The 21,351-nt window shown below is 40.4% G+C and overlaps 1 protein-coding gene across 1 annotated transcript in view; it reads right to left on the bottom strand.

Annotated features, from left to right (window-relative positions):
- EXOC4 (exocyst complex component 4) overlaps window positions 1–21,351 on the bottom strand; it is an 824,501-nt gene that overhangs the window by 57,180 nt on the left and 745,970 nt on the right. The window contains exons 15-17 of the mRNA XM_040260893.1: window positions 17,666–17,807; window positions 4,282–4,460; window positions 831–990 (exon numbers count right to left, since the gene is read on the bottom strand). Of these exons, the coding sequence (XP_040116827.1) occupies window positions 831–990; window positions 4,282–4,460; window positions 17,666–17,807 (481 nt within the window). The remainder of the gene's footprint in view (window positions 1–830; window positions 991–4,281; window positions 4,461–17,665; window positions 17,808–21,351) is intronic.

Raw genomic sequence — 21,351 nt, 5'->3', positions numbered from 1 at the left:
TGAAGAAATAGATTCGTGTAAAAATACATTCAATACATGTTATTTATAATGAGAGAAAATGTAAAAAATCCCAATGTCTACAAATCTGCACATATTAATAATCAGATAAATAAATTATGATTTACTTACCCCATGAAACATTTGTTCAGGCATTAAAAAGAATATTTTCAAGGGACATTAATGGATATGGGAAAAACCATGTTTTCAAAGGTTACTAATAATATAGGAAAACACAAATTAAATGAATAGAAAACCCATTAATAATTTTGTAAAGAGAAATGATACACATGCCCACGAATGAGACTCACCTGTACACACAGCACGTGCATAAAAACCAGGAGAAAGTATATCAAATATCGCATTTTTAGATTAAAAGTTTATGAGTAATATTTATATTCTTCTTTGTATTTTATGTTACATATTTTATGCAATGAGCACACATTACTTTTACAATTAGAAAACAAAGTTACTGAAGTTCTGTAGCAAAAGACCTTAGGTTAGACAATAGGAAAAATTACCTGTTTCACAGTCATTAAACATCCAATAGAATTTTATAGACTTACTTCCCTATTACCAAAGGACAACTGTTAGTTCCATTTTTTATCCTTTTCTAAAATTGAGGTATAATTGACATATTAGTTTCAGAGGTACAGTGTAATAATTAAATATATGGATATATTGTGAAAAGATCACTGCAACAAGTTTAATTAACATCCATCACTTCTGTTTCATTTTTTAAACTAGCTTTTTAATGATTAAGAATTCATTTTTATTAATGATTTGGTAGAATGCTTTGGAACACAAACTGAGTCCGATCTACCCTCTCTTACCTTGCAACATCCAGGTCTGCCTCCCGTGACATGGTGATGTTGGTCAAATTCTGCTGCAGGACAAAAATGTTCCTACACATTTTCTTGATGCCAGACTCATTGATGCGCCGGAAGTACTGGGCCCCATTAATAAGGATGCAGGAGATCAGGTGTCCCAGGCCTGAGGGATGAGCACAGGGTGATGGGGAGGGAGGAGGCAGATTAATGCCATCTTGAAGAAACGGATACACAGGATTCCTCTCTCTACTCCTCAGAAAATGTAAGTGACCAAAGAAAACTTAGCTCTGATGGTTACTTAGCCCGATCTTACAGTGATTCTGGAGTAGTTAGATACTGCCCAAGGAGTTACAAGTGGGGACACTTCATGCTGGTACATCCACAGTTTCTGCTCTGCCATATGCAGCTAAAACCACATGCCAAGGCTTAGGAGTATATGCTAGATTGTTTTAAATTACTGGGTAAAACTTCTGTTTTTCCTGTTGAGCTATTTTAAAGCAGAGTACACCATATGTAAATACTATCATCTGTTTAGCCTCCTTTTCCTCCTACAAAACAGGTAGGGGTGGTACTTTTGGCTCAGAAGTTGATTGGGAACCTATGTAAATAAAAGTAAATCAATAAGAAATTGGACTCTTGGCATTAATGTTAACATACCCTAACACTGACAATGGAGTACATTTCTAAAGAGTAACGGGAGAGAATGTAATTAGAAACAAAGTGGAAGGGAAAGCAGATCACACATGAACTGCTGAGCTCACACAAGACTCCCGGGTAGTTTTCCAGGGGTCTCGTTAAGTGAGTTGTTCTCACTGTCTTAAGGTCTGTGAAATTCGACAAATTGCTGGTTAGGATGTCAACAAACTAAGAGATCCCATTCCAGGTTATCTTAGGTAATGAAGTTGAGGAATGTTGGTTCAGAACAACCCGAGGAACATGTGGGTTACCATTTTTAGAAGTTAGATTTTAATTCTAAATGCTTGGAACTAAGTAAACCTCTCTTCCTCCTTCTTCTCTTATTCTTACAAAGTTGGACTCTGGCAAGATATTTTCTCAGAAATCTGAAGTTAGTCTGACTAATCGAGAATAGTCTACTATTTTTGTTTCAGGGTGTAACTTCAGGTTCAAAGGCTCCTTCTGTCTTCAAAACAAGTTTTCCCTTGATTAGGATACATGTAGGAAAAGGACAGGAGAAGGCAACATCTCTTGCTTTAGCTGCTGCTGCTGCTGCTAAGTCGCTTCAGTTGTGTCCAACTCTGTGCGACCCCATAGACGGCAGCCCACCAGGCTCCCCCGTCCCTGGGATTCTCCAGGCAAGAGCACTGGAGTGGGCTGCCATTTCCTTCTCCAATGCATGAACGTGAAAAGTGAAAGTGAAGTCGCTCAGTTGTGCCCGACTCTTAGCGACCCCATGGACTGCAGCCCACCAGGCTACCCCATCCTGGGATTCTCCAGCCAAGAATACTGGAGTGAGTTGCCATTTCCTTCTCCAATGCATGAAAGTGAAAAGTGAAAGTGAAGTCGCTCAGTCGTGTCTGACTCTTAACGATCCCATGGACTGCAGCCCACCAGGCTCCCCCGTCCCTGGGAATTTTCAGGCAAGAGTACTGGAGTGGGGTGCCATTGCCTTCTCCATTGCTTCAGCTACACTCACCCAATGTTGCTTCAAGATGACAAATTAGCTACTCTTCTAAGGTGAAGTAAAAAGCTTTTCACTCAAAGGGACAGAAACACACACATGGATTTTACATTTAAAGCTAGACAATTTATGTGAAAAATCTCTGTAGGTTCTTTTGTTATGATGCCCTTGAGCCCATAACTTCAGGCAGAATTTTGTTCTGCAGTGGTTTAATGTGGTCTGCTCTAAGTGCAGGCTATGAGGTGATGCACTGGTTATCGAGAATAAAAAATAGATTACAGAAATAAATGTATATAATAATTAAGCATGATAAATTATAATAATAAACCAGTTAAAAGTTGATCTGCTTTGTATTATCACTATACACCAGGAATTTTAAACAATATCTGTGATTAAATACACCCCTTAAAAAATAATAAAATATTTCTCTTTGCCACACCAAGAAGACTGAGACCACTGTCACCTCCTCCACTGGGGAAATTCAATAATATGCCCTTGAATTTAGAAAGTGATATGACAGGGAACAGCTAGCTTTTTAAGTAGGAAATTTCTAATTTATGATTTTTTCTTTTTTAGTTAAAATCTCTTCTGTGTCAGAGGATTATACCTCTATTGTTTCCCAGAAGGATTAGATGTCAAGAAATGTCTGGTCCAAATGAGAGGAAAACTCTGGGATGTGAATGGTGACGTGTGGGACTTGGAAGAGCCAGTGTCAAAAGCCAGACGGGAATTCTGTGTGGTCAGGAGAGTGATTCTTAGATGGGTGCTATACTGTTAAGATAGACAGTATGACTGCAGTCCCCAGGACACAGAGCCTTGGGGCTGACGAACCTTTTTTTTTTTAATCACTTACACGTTCTGGCTAAAGTCTTTCAGGAACCCCTTTCAGAACACATCTTCATCACTATTACATAATTTAATGGGAAAACAGGATTTTTTTTTGCGGGGTGGGGAGGGTCCTGCATTTGCTAGAACAGAATCACTTCATAAAGCAAGATGCGGTCATGCATTGACACTTTCTTTCCATCTTCAGGCTGCCACAATCCTTTGCACTAAGTACCTTCTTAACTTGTTTTAAGTTACACTGGCTCAATTCTGTGAGACACCAGAAATACTTTTGGCCCCAGGGTCTATGTACAAACTAACCGAAACAAGAAAAAAGGGGGTATAATTGGAAGCCTTAAAAGAGGGTCCTTTGGAGGAATTCATCACGCAAATGATTTGGCTGGCGGCTCATTTTTCTGAATGTTGACGGCAAATACCTTTGGACAGTACTGCTGTTCACACCCTTCCTTGCTTCCTTCACTTTGAAGGCTTTTATGGATGCAGACTTCTCAGAACTGCTGCTCATCAGTGGTTTCCATTTTTTCTTCAGACAAGAATTCATCCTCGGAAAGAAAACTTCCCCTTCCAGTGATAATTTTAGCCAATGAGGGGATCTCTCAGGGTTCTCTTCTTATTGCGTGTGTTTCTCTTTCCTTTAGGAGCTCCTCTTGAGTTAATTTGTGGTCCACGCCACACACTTACTCAGCTCTCATGAGTGGTGTGTCAAGGAGGCAGCCGGGCTGCCATCTGCCTCATCTTGGATTAAATCTCCTCGTCAAGAAAAAAGAGCAGATGGCAGCCATATTGTTGCCTACCTAGCCATACACAGAGAGGCTAGGTATTGCTGCTTTAATCCAAAAAGCAAAAAACAAACACAAAAAAATAAAAAACCTTTTTCTACAAGTTTTGAGCTTTAGTAATAGAAAAAAATCAGGAAAACGTTTACCCTTCTTTCCTCCCAAACTCTCAGGGACAGGGGCAGGGTCTGACCTTCAAATATGTACTGGAACTTGTGCTGCTGGAGGCTGGCACTCATGGCTTCTTCAATGGCGCTGATATCTTTATTGAGCTTCACCACCAGCGAGTCATAATCCATACTTTCCACGTTCGCGACAATGGCGTAGTTCCCCTCCTTCGCAAGAGGGATGAGATAGTGGAAACAGTGAACCCTGGAAGAGAGAGAGATGGGGGAAAGAAGTTAGCGATGATTCTTCCTGATGAAAACAACCCTCTTCTTGTGACAGAGCACCCAAATATTTAAGACAGCAGTGGCCCTTTAAATTTTTATGTATCCCTCCCTCTCTTCACCAGAAAGCTATCTTACATACATACATACATACATACATACATACATACATTAAGTCGCTCAGTCATGTCCGACTCTTTGTGACCCCATGTACTGCAGCCCACCAGGCTCCTCTGTCCATGGGATTCTCCAGGCAAGAATACTGGAGTAGGTAGCCATTCCCTTCTCCAGGGGATCTTTCCGACCCAGGAATCAAACCCAGGTCTCCTGCAGTGCAGGCAGACACAGGCAGACGCTTTAACCTCTGAGCCACCAGGAAGCCCAGAAAGCTATCTTAGTTACTTTATAGAAAAATTGAGTGATCTTGAGCAAGTCAGCTTCTGTGATCCTCCCTTGTTTAATTCACACATTGGGGGTGATGAATAGATAAGCGAAAAAATCTTTCCTGTGACAAGATTGCTTGCACATAGTGGAAAGTATTATCTCTTTCAAGGACACTGTTGCAGTGAAAATGAGAGGCAGAGGTCACAGATCTCTGAAACTTTGGTTTCCATTGTCATTTGCTAGCTGCTTGACTTTAGGCAAGTTACTTTTTAATCTCTCCACACCTCAGTTATCTTATCTGTGAAATGGGGATGATAACAACATATACCTCACAGGGTGCTCTGAGGAGCTACTACACAGAAAGGCACAGGGGGTAGCACTATTATCATATTTATTATTGTTACTCTATTACTTAAGCAAAACGTTAACTGAATGTGTGTGAATTTGTTAGAAGGTGTGAAAATATAAGACACAGTTTGTGCCATTTAAAATGCCATGGCTTAATGGGGACGACCAAGAAAAAACAAGCAAAAGAGGATGGTTTTTTACTCAGAAGCACGTGTACCCAGGGTGTCATGGGAATGTGCAGAGGGTATTAGGAAAGGTTCAGGACAGGAGCTGATACTTGTCTTAGAAGACACATCTGAGTGAGCTTGAGGAAACAGCGCATTCCTATGTTGAAATCAGTCAGTCTGAACATGCGTAACTCTTAGGTTCTTTTTGTTAGGTATCATTAACTGTCAAGGAAGTCTGAGATGGGGAAGGACTGGCTACTCCATAACCTTTCTATTAAGCTGCAGTGAAAGCACATTTCAGGCTAGATTGTTCTACCACAGTTCAGTTCAGTTGCTCAGTCGTGTCTGACTCATTGTGACCCCATGAACTGCAGCACTCCAGGCCTCCCTGCCCATCACCAACTCCGGGAGTTCACCCAGACTCACGTCCATCGAGTCGGTGATGCCATCCAGTCATCTCATCCTCTGTCGTCCCCTTCTCCTCCTGCCCCCAATCCATCTCAGCATCAGAGTCTTTTCCAATGAGTCAACTCTTCGCATGAGGTGGCCAAAGTACTGTAGTTTCAGTCCTTCCAATGAACACCCAGGACTGGCCACCCACACATACAGGTATTTACTAAAAACAAATATACAACCACCCCACCCCTCCCCCATCCACTGGCAGGTATAGATCAAACAGGTTTGTTCTGTAAGGTTAGTGATTGTATTGTGTGCTCCGTCTGATCTTGACAGGAAAGGTTTACTGGAAGTAGACAGGATGATAATCCAGAGTCAGGATTCTATTATGCTTAGAGCTGGCATCAGGTAATGAGAATATGCCTAAACAAATGGCCACAGCCTTGAACATCATCCCCAGTATTGCAACCACAGGCTTAATCATCATCTTGGTGACAGACAATTTACAAACAGTAAACTCACCTTTCTAGTGTACAGTTTTATGAGTTTTGACAAATGCAACCAGTTTTATAAGCATCACCATAATCAAATTATAGAACAATTCTGTCACTTCCAGAACTCCATTGTGCCACCCTGCAGTCAACCTCTACTTATATCCCAAGGCTTTTGCAACTACAAATCTATTTTCTGTCCCCACAGTTTTGTCTCTTCTGGAAAGCCATATATATGCAGTTACACAGCATGCAGCCTTTGGGGTTTAGTGTCTTTCAGTCTGCCTCAAACATCTGAGATTTATCCATGCTGCTGTCCATTCCTTGTTATTGCTGCGTGGCCTCCCGCCTATGAATGTGCCACACTTTAACCATCCCCAGCTGACATCAGGGTTGTTTCTTGTTTGCAGTGATTATGAATTAATCAGCTTCACGTATAGGTTTTTGCATAAATATAATTTTCTCTTTTTCTTGGGAAAATATCTTGAAGTGGGATTGCTGCATCATACAGTAAGTGTACATTTAATTTTGTAAGAAACCACCAAGTTGTTTTCCAAAGGAGCTGCGCCACTTTGCTTTCCTACTAGCAATGTACCAGAGTTCCAGTCGCTCTGCATTCTCATCAGCACTTTTTGTTGTTAGCTTTTTTTTTTTAATAAAAACTTAAGCTTTGTGGAGGTATAACTGGCATTAAATGATTATAAGATATTTAGTGTACATCATGGCAACTTGATATATGTATACACTGTGAAAGGATTCCCTTCATCCAGATAATTAATACATCCATCACATCACATATTTATCCTTTCTTTTTTTTAAAAAAAATGAGAACACTTAAGTATTACCCTGTCAACAAATTTCAATTATACAGTACAGTGTTATCAAGTACAGTCATCCTGGTTTACATTAGATCCTCAGAGCTTATTATCTTACAGCTGAGATTTGTAGGCTTTTACCAACCACTTCCTATTTCTCTCATCCTCTAGCCACCACTTTTCTTCTCTGTTTCCGCGATTTCCTCAAAAAAGATTTGACATATAAGTGATGCCATGCAGTAGCTGTCTTTCTTTGTCTAGCTTATTTCTTCTAGGATTCTGGCCTCTAGTGTTGTCAGTTTAAAAGAAAATTTTTTTTTTAGTCATTTTAATAGATGTACAGTGGTGTCTCACTGGGGCTTTAGTTTGCATTTTACTAGTGACTAATGATGTTGGACACATTTTCATATGTTTATTTGCCATCCATACATCTTTGTATTCATATCACTTGCCTAAATTTTTGTTGAGCTGTTTATTTTCTTATTATTAAGTATTGAGGGTTTTTTATATGCGCTGAAAAGAAAGTGTTAGTCACTCAGTTGTGTCTGACTCTGTGACCCCATGAAGTGTAACCCACCAGGCTCCTCTGTCTATGGAGTTCTCCAGGCAAGAATACTGGAGTGGGTTGCCACTCCCTTCTCCAGACCCAGGGATTGAACCTGGTCTCCTGCATTACAGGCAGATTTTTTACCGTCTGAGCCACCAGGGTAGCAAGTTATCAGACATGCATTTTGTAAATATTTCTTCCCAATCTTTGGCTTGTCTTTTCATCTTAACAATGTCTTTCAAAGAATGGTTTTAAATTTTGATGAAGTTCAATTTAATCATTTTCTTAATTTTATAGATGGTACTCTAGGGGTTAGCTTTAAGAAAACTTTGCCCAAGCAAAGTTACAAAGATTTCTTCCTGTATTTTCTTCTGGATTTTTACAGTTTGAAGTTTTACACTTAGATGTATGATCCATTTTAAAGTAAGTTTTGCATAGGATGTGCTATATTTTTATAATCTGTTCATTTAAGGGAATCCAAATATCTTGACTATCAGTGTGTTTTTATGACAGGTGATCACTTTAACAGTTACTAAAAACTAAAGAATACTTTTTCCAGTAAAAACTCATTCTGACATTCATATGCTTGAAGTGTATGGTTTTGATCAGGATACCAGTAACTGCATGTTACAGTCCTTCCAGAATGAGACATTTTTGACAAAATGAAAATTGAACAACCCTGGAGTGGGATTCATGCCTGGGGAAATTGACTGCTATTTCACAGTTGAAATTTAAACTAAGTAACTCGTAGTTGAAAATAAAAATCAAGTCATCAACGCTAAAATACTTTCACAGGAAACTATAGACATTACCACCTCAGGCAACGAGGCTTCTCAGGTCTCTCAGCGGTAAAGAGTCCGCCTGCCAGTGCAGGAGACCTGGAGTCCATACCTGGGTTGACAAGATCTCCCGGAGAAGGAAATGGCAACCCACTGCAGTATTCCTGCTGGGAAAATCCCATGGACAGAGGAGACTGGTGAGCTATGGTCCATGGGGCTGAAAAGAGTCGGACACGATTGAGTGACCGAGCACGCACGCACGCCTCAGACAACGGGAAGACCGTGTGCAATTGCATGAGGGTGTGAATGGAGGACGGTTTTAAGGACTGACCAGAAGTTCCTTCCAGTACACAGAGATGACATGACTGAGGCATGAGGTGAGCTTGGGGAGGTGGTCAGGGACCATGTCGTCATAAGATTGAGGTCATCTAAACAGGATTTTAAGAGGTGGCATGATATAATCAGATATGAGTTTTGGCAAGATGATTCGGCACAGCATAAAGAGTAAATTAATGGTAGAGAATGATAGAAACTAGAAGTAGAGACTGCTTAGGAAATTACTATGAATTGGAGGTGTTTATGAGATACTGGACTTCCCTGCTGGCTCAGACAGTAAAGAACCTGCCTACAATGCAGGAGACTCGGGTTCAATTCCTTGGTCGGGAAGATCCCTTGGGGAAGGGCATGGCAACCCACTCCAGTATTCTGGCCTGGAAAAGCCCATGGACAGAAGAGCCTGGTGGGCTACAGTCCGTGGGGTCACAAAGAGTCGGACACGACTGAGCGACTAACACTTTCATGAGATACTGAAGTGAATGGCAGAGAGGAGAGAGAAAAACTATTTTGAGGCACAACCTTCCTCTCCCCAAATGATCAGAGATGAAAAAGAACTTAAAATAGTCATGGGCAAATATCAAGTTCAGGAAAAAGAGGGTTTTTTTCCTTTGGAATTCTGGCATGTTGTTGCTGACCTTAACATGACTTTGGCATTAATATTTTTTCTGCAAATATTGCTGATTACACAGCAGGATGGTTGGTTTTCAGAAAGTGCACACTCAGGATCCCAACAGCGACAGGCAGTTACTGCTGAACCCACTTAGAACCCTCCTGATGGTGAGAGAAATCAGCTGATAAAGGTGACATTCTTAGCATCTCAGACTGAAATGGCAACTTAATTATCCTCTTCTAAAGTTCAAATAGGGGAAAAAAAATCCAAAAACCAAAAAACCTCAACCATTTTTAATGGTCTCACCATGTCTTTCATCTCTTGGGGTTGTCACATGCCTTATGCTTCAAACTGTATAAAAAAAGCACTGCTTAGTGGTTAAATGTGACCTACAGGGACACAGGTAAAATGTCACATGTCCTTCAAAACAGAATCTACTGGCTTTGAGAGTATTTTTGGTTTGAACTTTACAATGTTCAAGAAAAAGTTGGGCTATGGATGTAAAAATATTTGGGGGAATAAGACAAATTTTTGGTATTTGAAGTTGCTCTAGACTTCTTGCTAGCTTTTGCCATTAATTGAGCCCCCCTGTCCTTTTTCTGTCTGTTCTGGCTTCTTGGGTAAAAGTGCCAGAGAGTGCCAAACCAGCCACTTCTTCATTGTACCAACTCCAGGACCACAGGTCCTAAGCTGATTCTCCTTTACAAATGGATGGGAACAAAACTAACTTTAGCTGATTATGATGACAAGGATGATGTCGAGCCATGCAGTCTTTGTACCTCTTAAGTATAGGGTTAGCCAAAAAGTTTGTTTGGGTCTTTCTGTAACAGCTTATAGAAAAACCCAAATGAATTTTTTTTGCCAATCCAATCCATCACTTCATGGGAAATAGATAGGGAAACAGTAGAAACAGTGTCAGACTTTATTTTTTTGGGCTCCAAAATCACTGCAGATGGTGACTTCAGCCATGAAATCAAAAGACGCTTACTCTTTGGAAGAAAAGTTATGACCAACCTAGATAGTATATTCAAAAGCAGAGACATTACTTTGCCGACTAAGGTCCGTCTAGTCAAGGCTATGGTTTTTCCTGTGGTCATGTATGGATGTGAGAGTTGGACTGTGAAGAAGGCTGAGCACCGAAGAATTGATGCGTTTGAACTGTGGTGTTGGAGAAGACTCTTGAGAGTCCCTTGGACTGCAAGGAGATCCAACCAGTCCATTCTGAAGGAGATCAGCCCTGGGATTTCTTTGGAAGGAATGATGCTAAAGCTGAAACTCCAGTACTTTGGACACTTGATGCAAAGAGTTGACTCACTGGAAAACACTCTGATGCTGGGAGGGACTGGGGGCAGGAGGAGAAGGGGACGACCCAGGATGAGATGGCTGGATGGCATCACGGACTCGATGGACGTGAGTCTGAGTGAACTCTGGGAGTTGGTGATGGACAGGGAGGCCTGGTGTGCTGCGATTCATGGGGTCACAGAGTTGGACACGACTGAGCGACTGAACTGAACTGAACTGAATTCATATGGTGGACTGTGAGTTCCAAACCAATTCACTGTCTTTGATGAGTAGCATGTTTTGTTTGGGGAACCTGCACTTATTTTATCTGGGTTTGATTTCAAACCAGCTAAATCTCCAGTCACTTAAGTTTTTGCTGAACACTTATTATACAACAGGACTGTTACAGGTTCTAGAGCCAGAGCAATGAATGGGGCACACCTGATCCCTGCCTCCCAGGTGCTAAAAGCTGCTTCCACAGTCAGGCACTGTGGGTACCCATAGCCCTTAGCCATCTCCTCTGTTGTAGCACTGGACTACTACAGTAACGATTTACTTGAGGTTCTCTTTATTCATTTTCTACCATTAACTGTACAAACAAACAAAATCTTGTTACTGTGACAAGGGATGAATAAAGTATGTCAACATTCACTATCTGAGCCATACATGGAATGCTCTGTCTCATTTTTTGTACCATACTTAAGAAAAAGCAAAGACACTCTGGAGCACATTCATAGGAAAGCAACCTGAATGTTGAAACCATGTTAAAAGAAGATATAAGAAAATTTAATTTGGAAAAAACAAACATATTTAATGTTTTCATTTACAGTCAAGTAAAGATAATTCTGCACTCAGGACTCTAAAACTCAGTCTTTTTTTTTGTAATTTAGTCTTAAAATGACCCTTTTTCTATTTTTAAATTAATGAGGAAGGAGATATGGCAATAGATGTTACAGCACGGAATGATTTCTTGTAAAGTTAATTATTAAATAGTAACTAAAATATGCTTAACATTATTAAAAATACTATTGCCAAGATGTACAAAAATTTTAAAAAGCAGGTTAGAGGTTAAGGATTAAAATGATCTTACTCAAATGCCTTGAAAATATCACACTTTAAATTAACTACACTACAAGCTGATAATTCAAATGAAGAACACATTGTGTACACACACAATCAATAGCATAAATTCTAGGAGCTGTGATAGTAATTAATTTGATGGTTTTCTGCACAACCCAGGTAACAGAGGCATCAGAGTATGACTGTTTTTTTTTTTTTCTCATCAACTGCATTTATCTATTCACAGAAAATATCTGATTTATTTCACTGTCAGCTGGTAAATAAATAGAAAATAAATCTAAAAATTATCATAAAATCAGAAAGCATAGAGGAATAGTCTTTAATTCTAAACAACTGAATGTAAGAAATAAGAATAGAAATAATGCTGAGTAAATAGACTCCAAATCAACAAGGCTACTTCCCTTACCCTACTCAAAGGTCTTCATAAGCAATAAGCAAGTAATTCACTGGACATGGTAATGAAGAATGAAAAAAGTAAGTAGCATACAAAAGAAGTGACATTAACAATACATTATCAGTGAGCTTTGCCGAAGCACACCTACAAGATAGCGAAGTTCTACCTGGAGCCCCAACATACAAACCAAAATCCTATTTACATTTTGAAAACCCAAGTCTACTAAAGACTCCAAACAAAAAGACAATACTCTATTAACTTTAATAATGTCTCATGGTGACATAGAAGAAAATATATTACTATACACTTTACGATTCTGGTATTTCAACAGCATATATTTAGCTGTCTATTTAACACTGGTACCTAGATGTCTAATTAACATCTCAAACCAGATGTCACCAAAATGGAATTCTTGATTTCCACCTCTCCCCAAGTGTTACTCATCCCTTAGCCTTTGTCATCTTACTCCATAGCCTTGGCATCCACAGTTGCTCTGGCCCCAAAGCTGGTGGTTTTCTGGGAGTCCTTTCTTTCTCTCAGCTGCCACCAGTTCTACACCCAGTCCAATCTATCAATAACTGTTATCAGCTCTACTTCGAGAATATGTCCCAATTTCAACACTTTCCACACTTTCACCTCTGTCACTCTGGTGCTCATATCTGGTCTCAACGAATCCCTCTGCTTCCATTCATATTTCTCCCTGCAATTTTTTTTCCCCATACAATAGCCAGAATGACCTAAAACTCTGAATGAGTGAATGAATGAATGAATATCTCTCCCTTGCTTAAAACTTTCCTATAAATTTTTGATGCACTCAGAACAAAATCTGAGTCTCATAGGAAAAGGAGTATGTCAAGGCTGTATATTGTCACCCTGCTTATTTAACTTTTATGCAGAGTACATCATGAGAAACGCTGGGCTGAAGGAAGCACAAGCTGGAATCAAGATTGCTGGGAGAAGTATCAATAACCTCAGATATGCAGATGACACCACCCTTATGGCAGAAAGTGAAGAGGAACTAAAGAGCCTCTTGATCAAAGTGAAAGAGGAGAGTGAAAAAGTTGGCTTAAAGCTCAACATTCAGAAAACGAAGATCATGGCATCCAGTCCTATCACTTCATGGCAAATAGATGGGGAAACAGTGGAAACAGTGGCTGACTTTATTTTTCTGGGCTCCCAAATCACTGCAGATGGTGACTGCAGCCATGAAATTAAAAGACGCTTACTCCTTGGAAGGAAAGTTATGACCAACCTAGATAGCATATTAAAAAGCAAGACATTACTTTGCCAACAAAGGTCCGTCTAGTCAAGGCTATGGTTTTTCCAGGGGTCATGTATGGATGTGAGAGTTGGACTGTGAAGAAAGCTGAGTGCCGAAGAATTGATGCGTTTGAACTGTGGTGTTGGAGAAGACTTTTGAGAGTCCCTTGGACTACAAGGAGATCCAATCAGTCTATCCTAAAGGAGATCAGTCCTGGGTGTTCACTGGAAGGACTGAAACTTCAAACTGATTTTGAAGCTGAAACTCCAATACTTTGGCCACCTGATGCAAAGAGCTGACTCATTGGAAAAGGCCCTGATGCTGGGAAAGATTGAGGGCAGGAGGAGAAGCGGATGACAGAGGATGAGATGGTTGGATGGCTTCACCGACTCAATGGACATGGGTTTGAATGGACTCCGGGAGTTGGTGATGGACAGGGAGGCCTGGCATGCTGCGGTTCATGGGGTTGCAAAGAGTTGAGCGACTCAGCGACTGAACTGAACTGAAGATCCTATAATGGGTTGGATTCCATAACCCACATGATCAGGCTCTAGCCTGCTTCTTTCCTTTCAGTCCTCTCATCCTTTTGTTCACTGAGTTATAGTCATACTGGAGTCTTCTCTGTTCTGCAAATCTGCCACCTCAGGATCTTGTGAGTAATCCTCCCTCTGCCTGAAACTCTTTTCCATAACGTCTTTGTACAGATGACTCCTCCTTAGTAACTTGTCACAATTTCCCTGACCACTTTATATAAAACATAAAATTACCTAACCCCACTCTCTAGTAAACCTCAGCCATTCTCTGCACTGTCCAATATGATAATGCTATCTACACATGGCTACTGTGCAGCTGAAATTAGACTAGTCCAAATTTTGATGTGCCATAAGGTATCATAGATTTCAAAGGTGTAGGATGAAAAACGTAAACTATCTCATTAATAGTGTGTGAATTCCAAATTAAAATGATAATATTTTGGATATACTGGGTTGGATAAAATATGATACATTAAGATCACGTGTTTCTATTTTTTTAAAGGTAACTATTCAGTTCAGTTCAGTTCAGTCACTCAGTCGTGTCCGACTCTTTGCAACCCCATGAATCACAGCATGCCAGGCCTCCCTGTCCATCACCAACTCCCGGAGGTCACTCAGACTCACGTCCATAGAGTCAGTGATGCCATCCAGCCATCTCATCCTCGGTCGTCCCCTTCTCCTCCTGCCCCCAATCCCTCCCAGCATCAAAGTCTTTTCCAATGAGTCAACTCTTTGCATCAGGTGGCCAAAGTACTGGAGCTTCAGCTTTAGCATCATTCCTTCCAAAGAAATCCCAGGGCTGATTTCCTTCAGAATGGACTGGTTGGATCTCCTTGCAGTCCAAGGGACTCTCAAGAGTCTTCTCCAACACCACAGTTCAAAAGCATCAATTCTTTGGCGCTCAGCCTTCTTCACAGTCCAACTCTGACATCCATACATGACCCCTGTAAAAACCATAGCCTTGATTAGACGGACCTTAGTTGGCAAAGTAATGTCTCTGCTTCTGAATATGCTATCTAGGTTGCTCATAACTTTTCTTCCAAGGAGTAAGCGTCTTTTAATTTCATGGCTGCAGTCACCTTCTGCAGTGATCTTGGAGCCCCCCAAAATAAAGTCTGACACTGTTTCCACTGTTTCTCCATTTCTCATGGAGTGATGGGACTGGATGCCATGAGCTTCGTTTTCTGAATGTTGAGCTTTAAGCCAACTTTTTCACTCTCCTCTTTCACTTTCATCAAGAGGCTTTTGAGTTCCTCTTCACTTTCTGCCATAAGGGTGGTGTCATCTGCATATCTGAGGTTACTGATATTTCTCCCGGCAATCCTGATTCCAGCTTGTGTTTCTTCCAGTCCAGCATTTCTCATGATGTACTCTGCATATAAGTTAAATATGCAGGGTGACAATATACAGCCTGATGTACTCCTTTTCCTATTTAAATTATTTATGTGGTCCATCTAGTCAAAGCTATGGTTTTTCCAGTAGTCATATATGGACGTGAGAGTTGTATTATAAAGAAAGCTGAGTGCCAAAGAATTGATGCTTTTGAACTGTGGTGTTGGAGAAGACTCTTGAGAGTCCCTTGGACTGCAAGGAGATCCAACCAGTTCATCCTAAAGGAGATCAGCCCTGGCTGTTCATTGAAAGGACTGATGTTGAAGCTGAAACTCCAATACTTGCGCCACCTGATGCGAACAGTTGACTTATTTGAAAGACCCTGATGCTGGGAAGATTGAAGGGGATGACAGAGAATGAGATGGTTGGATGGCATCACTGACTCAATAGACATGAGTTTGGATAAACTCCAGGAGTTGGTGATAGACGGGGAGGCCTGGCGTGCTGCAGTCCATGGGGTTGCAAAGAGTCGAACACAACTTAGTGACTGAACTGAACTGAACTGATGTGGTTCACATGTGTTGCTTACTTTATATTTCTATTTGATAGCACCATTTAATTCCATTCTGCTATTGTTTTTGCTTTTTTTAGTTACACTAATCTGAAATTTTCCTTTGTATTTATTCATTGGCTGTTTACCCAATAAGAATGTAGCTCTATGCGAGCAGAGACCTTGAGTGTTGTTTTCATTGCTGTTTCCTCATTCTTAGAACACTTAATATATATTTAATTGAATGAATAAATAAATGATTGGAGACTTCCTAGTCTTTTCTTCCTACCATTTCCATAGGTGTGATAATAGAGTCTAGACAGATAATAGATAATAAACTAATCATAGTATTTTACACTTCAGGGGAAGAAACAAGAGCCCAGCAATATCACATCTTAGAAATTATTTTCTTGAATTATGATTGAACTTAATTCCTTCAATTGGGTTTTAAGTTCTTAAAGGAAGGAGTCACAGTTCTTTCATCTGTACACTCCTTTCTTGATTAACAGAGTACCATAATAAAAGTATCAATGGCAATAAAGTCACCATAGTCGAAAAGCTACCATATAGTGAGCACTTACTCTGTGGCAGGCATTGCACTTATTATTTTATTTAAAAAGTCCCTGCATGTATGTGAGACAGCAAAAGAGACACAGATGTATAGAACACTCTTTTGGACTCTGTGGGAGAGGGAGAGGGTGGGATGATTTGGCAGAATGGCATTGAAACATGTATAATATCATATATGAAATGAATTGCCAGTCCAGGTTCAATGCAGGATATGATGCTTGGGGCTGGTGCACTGGGTTGACCCAGAGGGATGGTATGGGGAGGGAGGTGGGAGGGGGCTTCAGGATGGGGAACACGTGTACACCTGTAGTGGATTCATGTTGATGTATGGCAAAATCAATACAATATTGTAAGTAATTAGCCTCCAATTAAAATAAATAAATTTATATTTTAAAAAAAACGCTCTGCAGATGGTGATTGCAGCCATGAAATTAAAAGACGCTTACTCCTTGGAAGGAAAGTTATGATCAACCTAGATAGCACATTCAAAAGCAGAGATATTACTTTGCCAACAAAGGTCTGTCTAGTCAAGGCTATGGTTTTTCTAGTGGTCAGTATGGATGTGAGAGTTGGACTGTGAAGAAAGCTGAGCGCTGAAGAATTGATGCTTTTGAACTGTGGTGCTGGAGAAGACTCTTGAGAGTCCTTTAGACTGCAAGGAGATCCAACCAGTCCATCCTAAAGGAGACCAGTCCTGGGTGTTCATTGGAAGGACTGATGCTGAGGCCGAAACTCCAATACCTTGGCCACCTGATGCGAAGAGTTGACTCACTGGAAAAGACCCTGATGCTGGGAGGGCTTGGGGGCAGGAGGAGAAGGGGACGACAGAGGATGAGATGGGTGGACGGCATCACCTAATCGATGCACATGAGTTTGGGTGAACTCTGGGAGTTGGGATGGACAGGGAGGCCTGGCGTGGTGCTATTCATGGGGTTGCAAAGAGTCGGACATGACTGAGCGACTGAACTGAACTGAAGTTAGAAATTATTGTCTTTATTCTTAAGAGGAGGAAACTGAATTAGTCAAGTTAATTAAGTTACTTAAGATGGCCTATCCAACCCATACAGATATTCTGATCCAGACCATTTCTGATGTCATGGGCCATGCAAACTCCAAACCACCATATTCACAATACATCATGTACTTAAAAACTAACAGTGACTGAATAACGCTAAAAATCACTTTCAGTATCAAAAAAGAACAACATCCGTAATAAGAACAAAAATGGATGGTGACACTCCATGGAAAGAAGTGAGTGATTTATGACCCACAGTGCATTTAAATCACGAAGTCTTGTACTTGAAGAAGTCATACCTGACTTCCAGGTGTAGGACCAGCAAGCAGCGGTCAGCCATATCCTGGAAAGACTTGGCAAGTTCGCTCAGTGTCTGCATAATCTGCTCTGACACTGGAGGGAGATCAACGTTCACATGGTTATCTTGAGCAGGAGACAGATCTGCAGAAAGAGGTGAGGACGAAACACCCATCATTTCATTAGACGCCTGCAGAGATATTTCGAAATGACATATGATTTTGTTGTTCATCATGTTGTTTTTATCAATTTGGCTAATGCTAGTGTTGGCAGCATCAGACATTCAAGACATGATAGACTATTTCTGTATTTGATTAAACATAGAAGCCCAGCGGACTGTCTTGCATCAATTCACAGAATGATAGAGACAGAAACTCAGATTTGGAAGTGAATTTAGTCATCTGGCCCAACCATGTGGTCTATGCTTGTGTTATGTGTACATCTTCATGTGGCTGTTCAGCTCCTGGTTGCACACCCAGGAGCATCTGGTTGCATACAAATGTTTGTGACAGGAAGGCTAGCTAGGCTAGGTCTGTGTACTCAGTTGTGCTTGACTCTCTTGGACTGTAGCCCGCCGGGCTCCTCTGTCCATGGAATTTTCGAAGAGAGAATACTGCAGTGGGTTTCCACTTCCAATTCCCAATCGAGGGATCAAACTTAGGGGTCAAGATGCTTCTCCCAAATCTTCTGCATTGGCAGACAGATTCTTTAGCCCTGTGCCACCTGGGAAGCACTGGTGAAGGGAAACTCAATACCTTTTGTGACAGCCAATTCCATCTAAGAAAGATATGGCTGTCTTATGTCAATCTGTATCTGTTGTCATTGACTTCTAATCCTTGGCTCTGGTTCTACCAACTTAACAATCATTCTTACAAGTGTCAGTATTTCAAATACTAAAAATCCCTCTTCTGTCTTCCTTGAGCTCTTCTCTTTTTGGGGGCTAAATAGTCCCAGATTTTCAACTATTCTTCAAATAATACAACTGAGCCATTTTATAATTCTCATAGTTCACCAACAAAAACATTCCAATTGTCTATTTCCTTTGAAATGGGGGACTCAGAACCAAACATAATAAATACTACAGAGTGGTCTGACCTGTCTAGAGAGAATGATCAACTCTGAAGTTCTAGAAGCCATGCTCCTTGTGTGAAGTCTAAAATCTCCTAGGGTGGGGGGCCGGAAGTAGTGTGCTGCAATTTCCTTTAACTCATATCAAGCTTACTTACAATCAGCTAAAATTCATAAAAAGGTCTTTTTGGAAAATTTGATAAACCTAACTTCTCTCACTCTCCCAAGTAACTGATAAAACATTTAATAGCATTTGGTATTTTTCATCAGCAAAATACTAAACAAAACTGTGAGCTGTATTTCCTTATGTCTAGACTTCTGTTGCGTAAACAGTTCCCCACAGTTTCTCAAACATCACCAAGAAGAATTTGACAATTTCATTCACAAGTTCTCTGAGTTCTCTAGAGCCTCAAAAGCTGGTCTTGAGTTCAGTTTCTGTTACTTACTTACTTAGTGTGACCAAGAGCTAATGACTTAAATTCTGTTCACCTCACTTTCTTGTATAAAAGGGGGATCTGTACCTACAGAATGTTGCTGGGAACTTTGAATAGTTTACAGTTGTTGGGAGTATTGGATGGGTTAATGTAGATAAAATATTGATACTTAGGACAATAGCACAGAAAACTCACTCAATATTAATAATAAATAATAAACACAAGCAATATTAATTTTAAGAATTATCCTGTAGCATGTGGTTTCCCCAGACTAAGAGTTCTAAGCTTAATTATAGCAACAAGGTACTTAAAAGATAAAGCCTTCCACCTTGAGGTTCAATTTCCATTGATCAGTATCTTCTGCTTTTCCATGTGAAAGTTCTCTTCCTCAGAAGATGAAATGTTTGGAAGAAGAGCTCCCTGGCCTTAGGGGCCATGGGACTTGGCGAGGCACGCTGTCTAACTGGGAAGGTGTCTGCTTTGCGGAGCAGGGCGTCAACACCTGTAGTGGAAGGCGTACCTGCAGTTGTGCACTTCAGTGCCGGATCTGTTCCTAGACTCAGCCAAGCATGGAGACGAGTCCAGAGAGACAGTCAAGGCTTAAAAGGCTAAGTTCTCCTTTGTGGAAGCAGATTTCAATAAATTAAAATACGGTAAACACACTAAAAAAGAATTTTGTTTAAGGGAACAGATGTGTAAGGAGGAAGGAAACACAGTGATGGAGATTTAAAACTATTACTAGCCTTGGCATTATCTGAGATGTTCACTGACTTGGTCTGCAGGACTGGAAGTAGACCCAGCTTTTCCTCTCTAATGCTATCGTTTTTCAAGTTGTTTGATACAAGGTGAGATCACTGCCTTCATAACGTTTTCTTTTGGTAGACTGGGTGAAAGCAACTATAAGCAACAGTGTTCTAATATTTCAAGGCAATTAGGGCCTTTGAACCCTTAAATTCCTCTGTTGTGTGACACTGTGCCAGGAAGAGCAAAGCATATATCAATTAAAAAAAAAAAAAGGAGGAAATCAGACCTTAAGGAAATTGGGCTCATAGTCTAAACACACACATGTGTGTGTGCTCAGCTGTGTCCAACGCTACAACTCCATGGATTATAGCCCACCAGGCTCTACTGTCCATGGGATTTTTCAGGCAAAAATACTGGAGTGCATTGCTATTTCCTACTCCAGGGGATCTTCCCGACCCAGGGATCGAACCAGCATCTCTTGTGTCTCCTGAATTGGCAGGTGGATTCTTTACCAACTGCACCACCTAGGAATCCTTGTTCAAGGTCTAAGGTCCAAGGCTATACTAATCATTTTGGACAAATTTCACCAAGTTAAAAAATCTCCCTTTCTTCTTACAGAAATATGTAATTTCATCATGTGTAGCAGTTGACTACTTTCAAGCTCTACAAATGTTAAAAAAAAAAAAAAATCCAAGTAGAGTAAGTTAACAGCCAGATAAGCAGTCTTGGTAAAACTTGCAATGAATGAGGTAGAAGTAGTTTATAACAGCAGCACAACACTTTATATTTTGTGAAACTGTAATCTAACATTTTAGTAAAGCAACATGAAAAATGATGCCCAGGGCTCCACTGAAAAGCTGGTTTGAGAATTGAGCTCACTCAAACATATGAAGTTTTCTTAACAAGAAGGAATATATTGAGCAAAGAGATGCTGAGGATGGAAAAGAAAACACGGACAATTAACTACCTCTTAAATGTCAAATGGAAATCTACCAAAAAAAGCAAAGGTGACAGAATCTCCTTGGGAGATTACAGTCAAGATAGAGATGAGCTGACGCATGCACACACACACACGCATGCATGTACACCTTTAGAGGCTCATGTCTGTATATTTATGTCGAGGATTACTCTTCTCATTGGCAGAGTCCACATATACTGGCCTTCAACAATATTCATACTTGATTATTTTATTAAGTATCCTAAAAGATGATGCTGTTAAAGTGCTGCACTAAATATGACAGGAAATTTGGAAAACTCAGCAGTGGCCACAGTACAGAAAAAGGTCAGTTTTCATTCTAATCCCAAAGAATGTTCAAACTACCACACAATTGCACTCATTTCACATGTCAGCAAAGAAATGCTCAAAATCCTCCAAGCTAGGCTAAAACAGCACATGAACCGAGAACTTCCAGATGTACAAGCTGGATTTAGAAAAGGCAGAG

Source organism: Oryx dammah, unplaced genomic scaffold (genome assembly GCF_014754425.2).
Source record: "Oryx dammah isolate SB20612 unplaced genomic scaffold, SCBI_Odam_1.1 HiC_scaffold_18, whole genome shotgun sequence".
In the NCBI taxonomy this organism is placed as follows: Eukaryota; Metazoa; Chordata; class Mammalia; order Artiodactyla; family Bovidae; genus Oryx; species Oryx dammah.
Note: the sequence above shows the minus strand (reverse complement) of the source record. Positions and strands in the feature narration are given on the sequence as shown.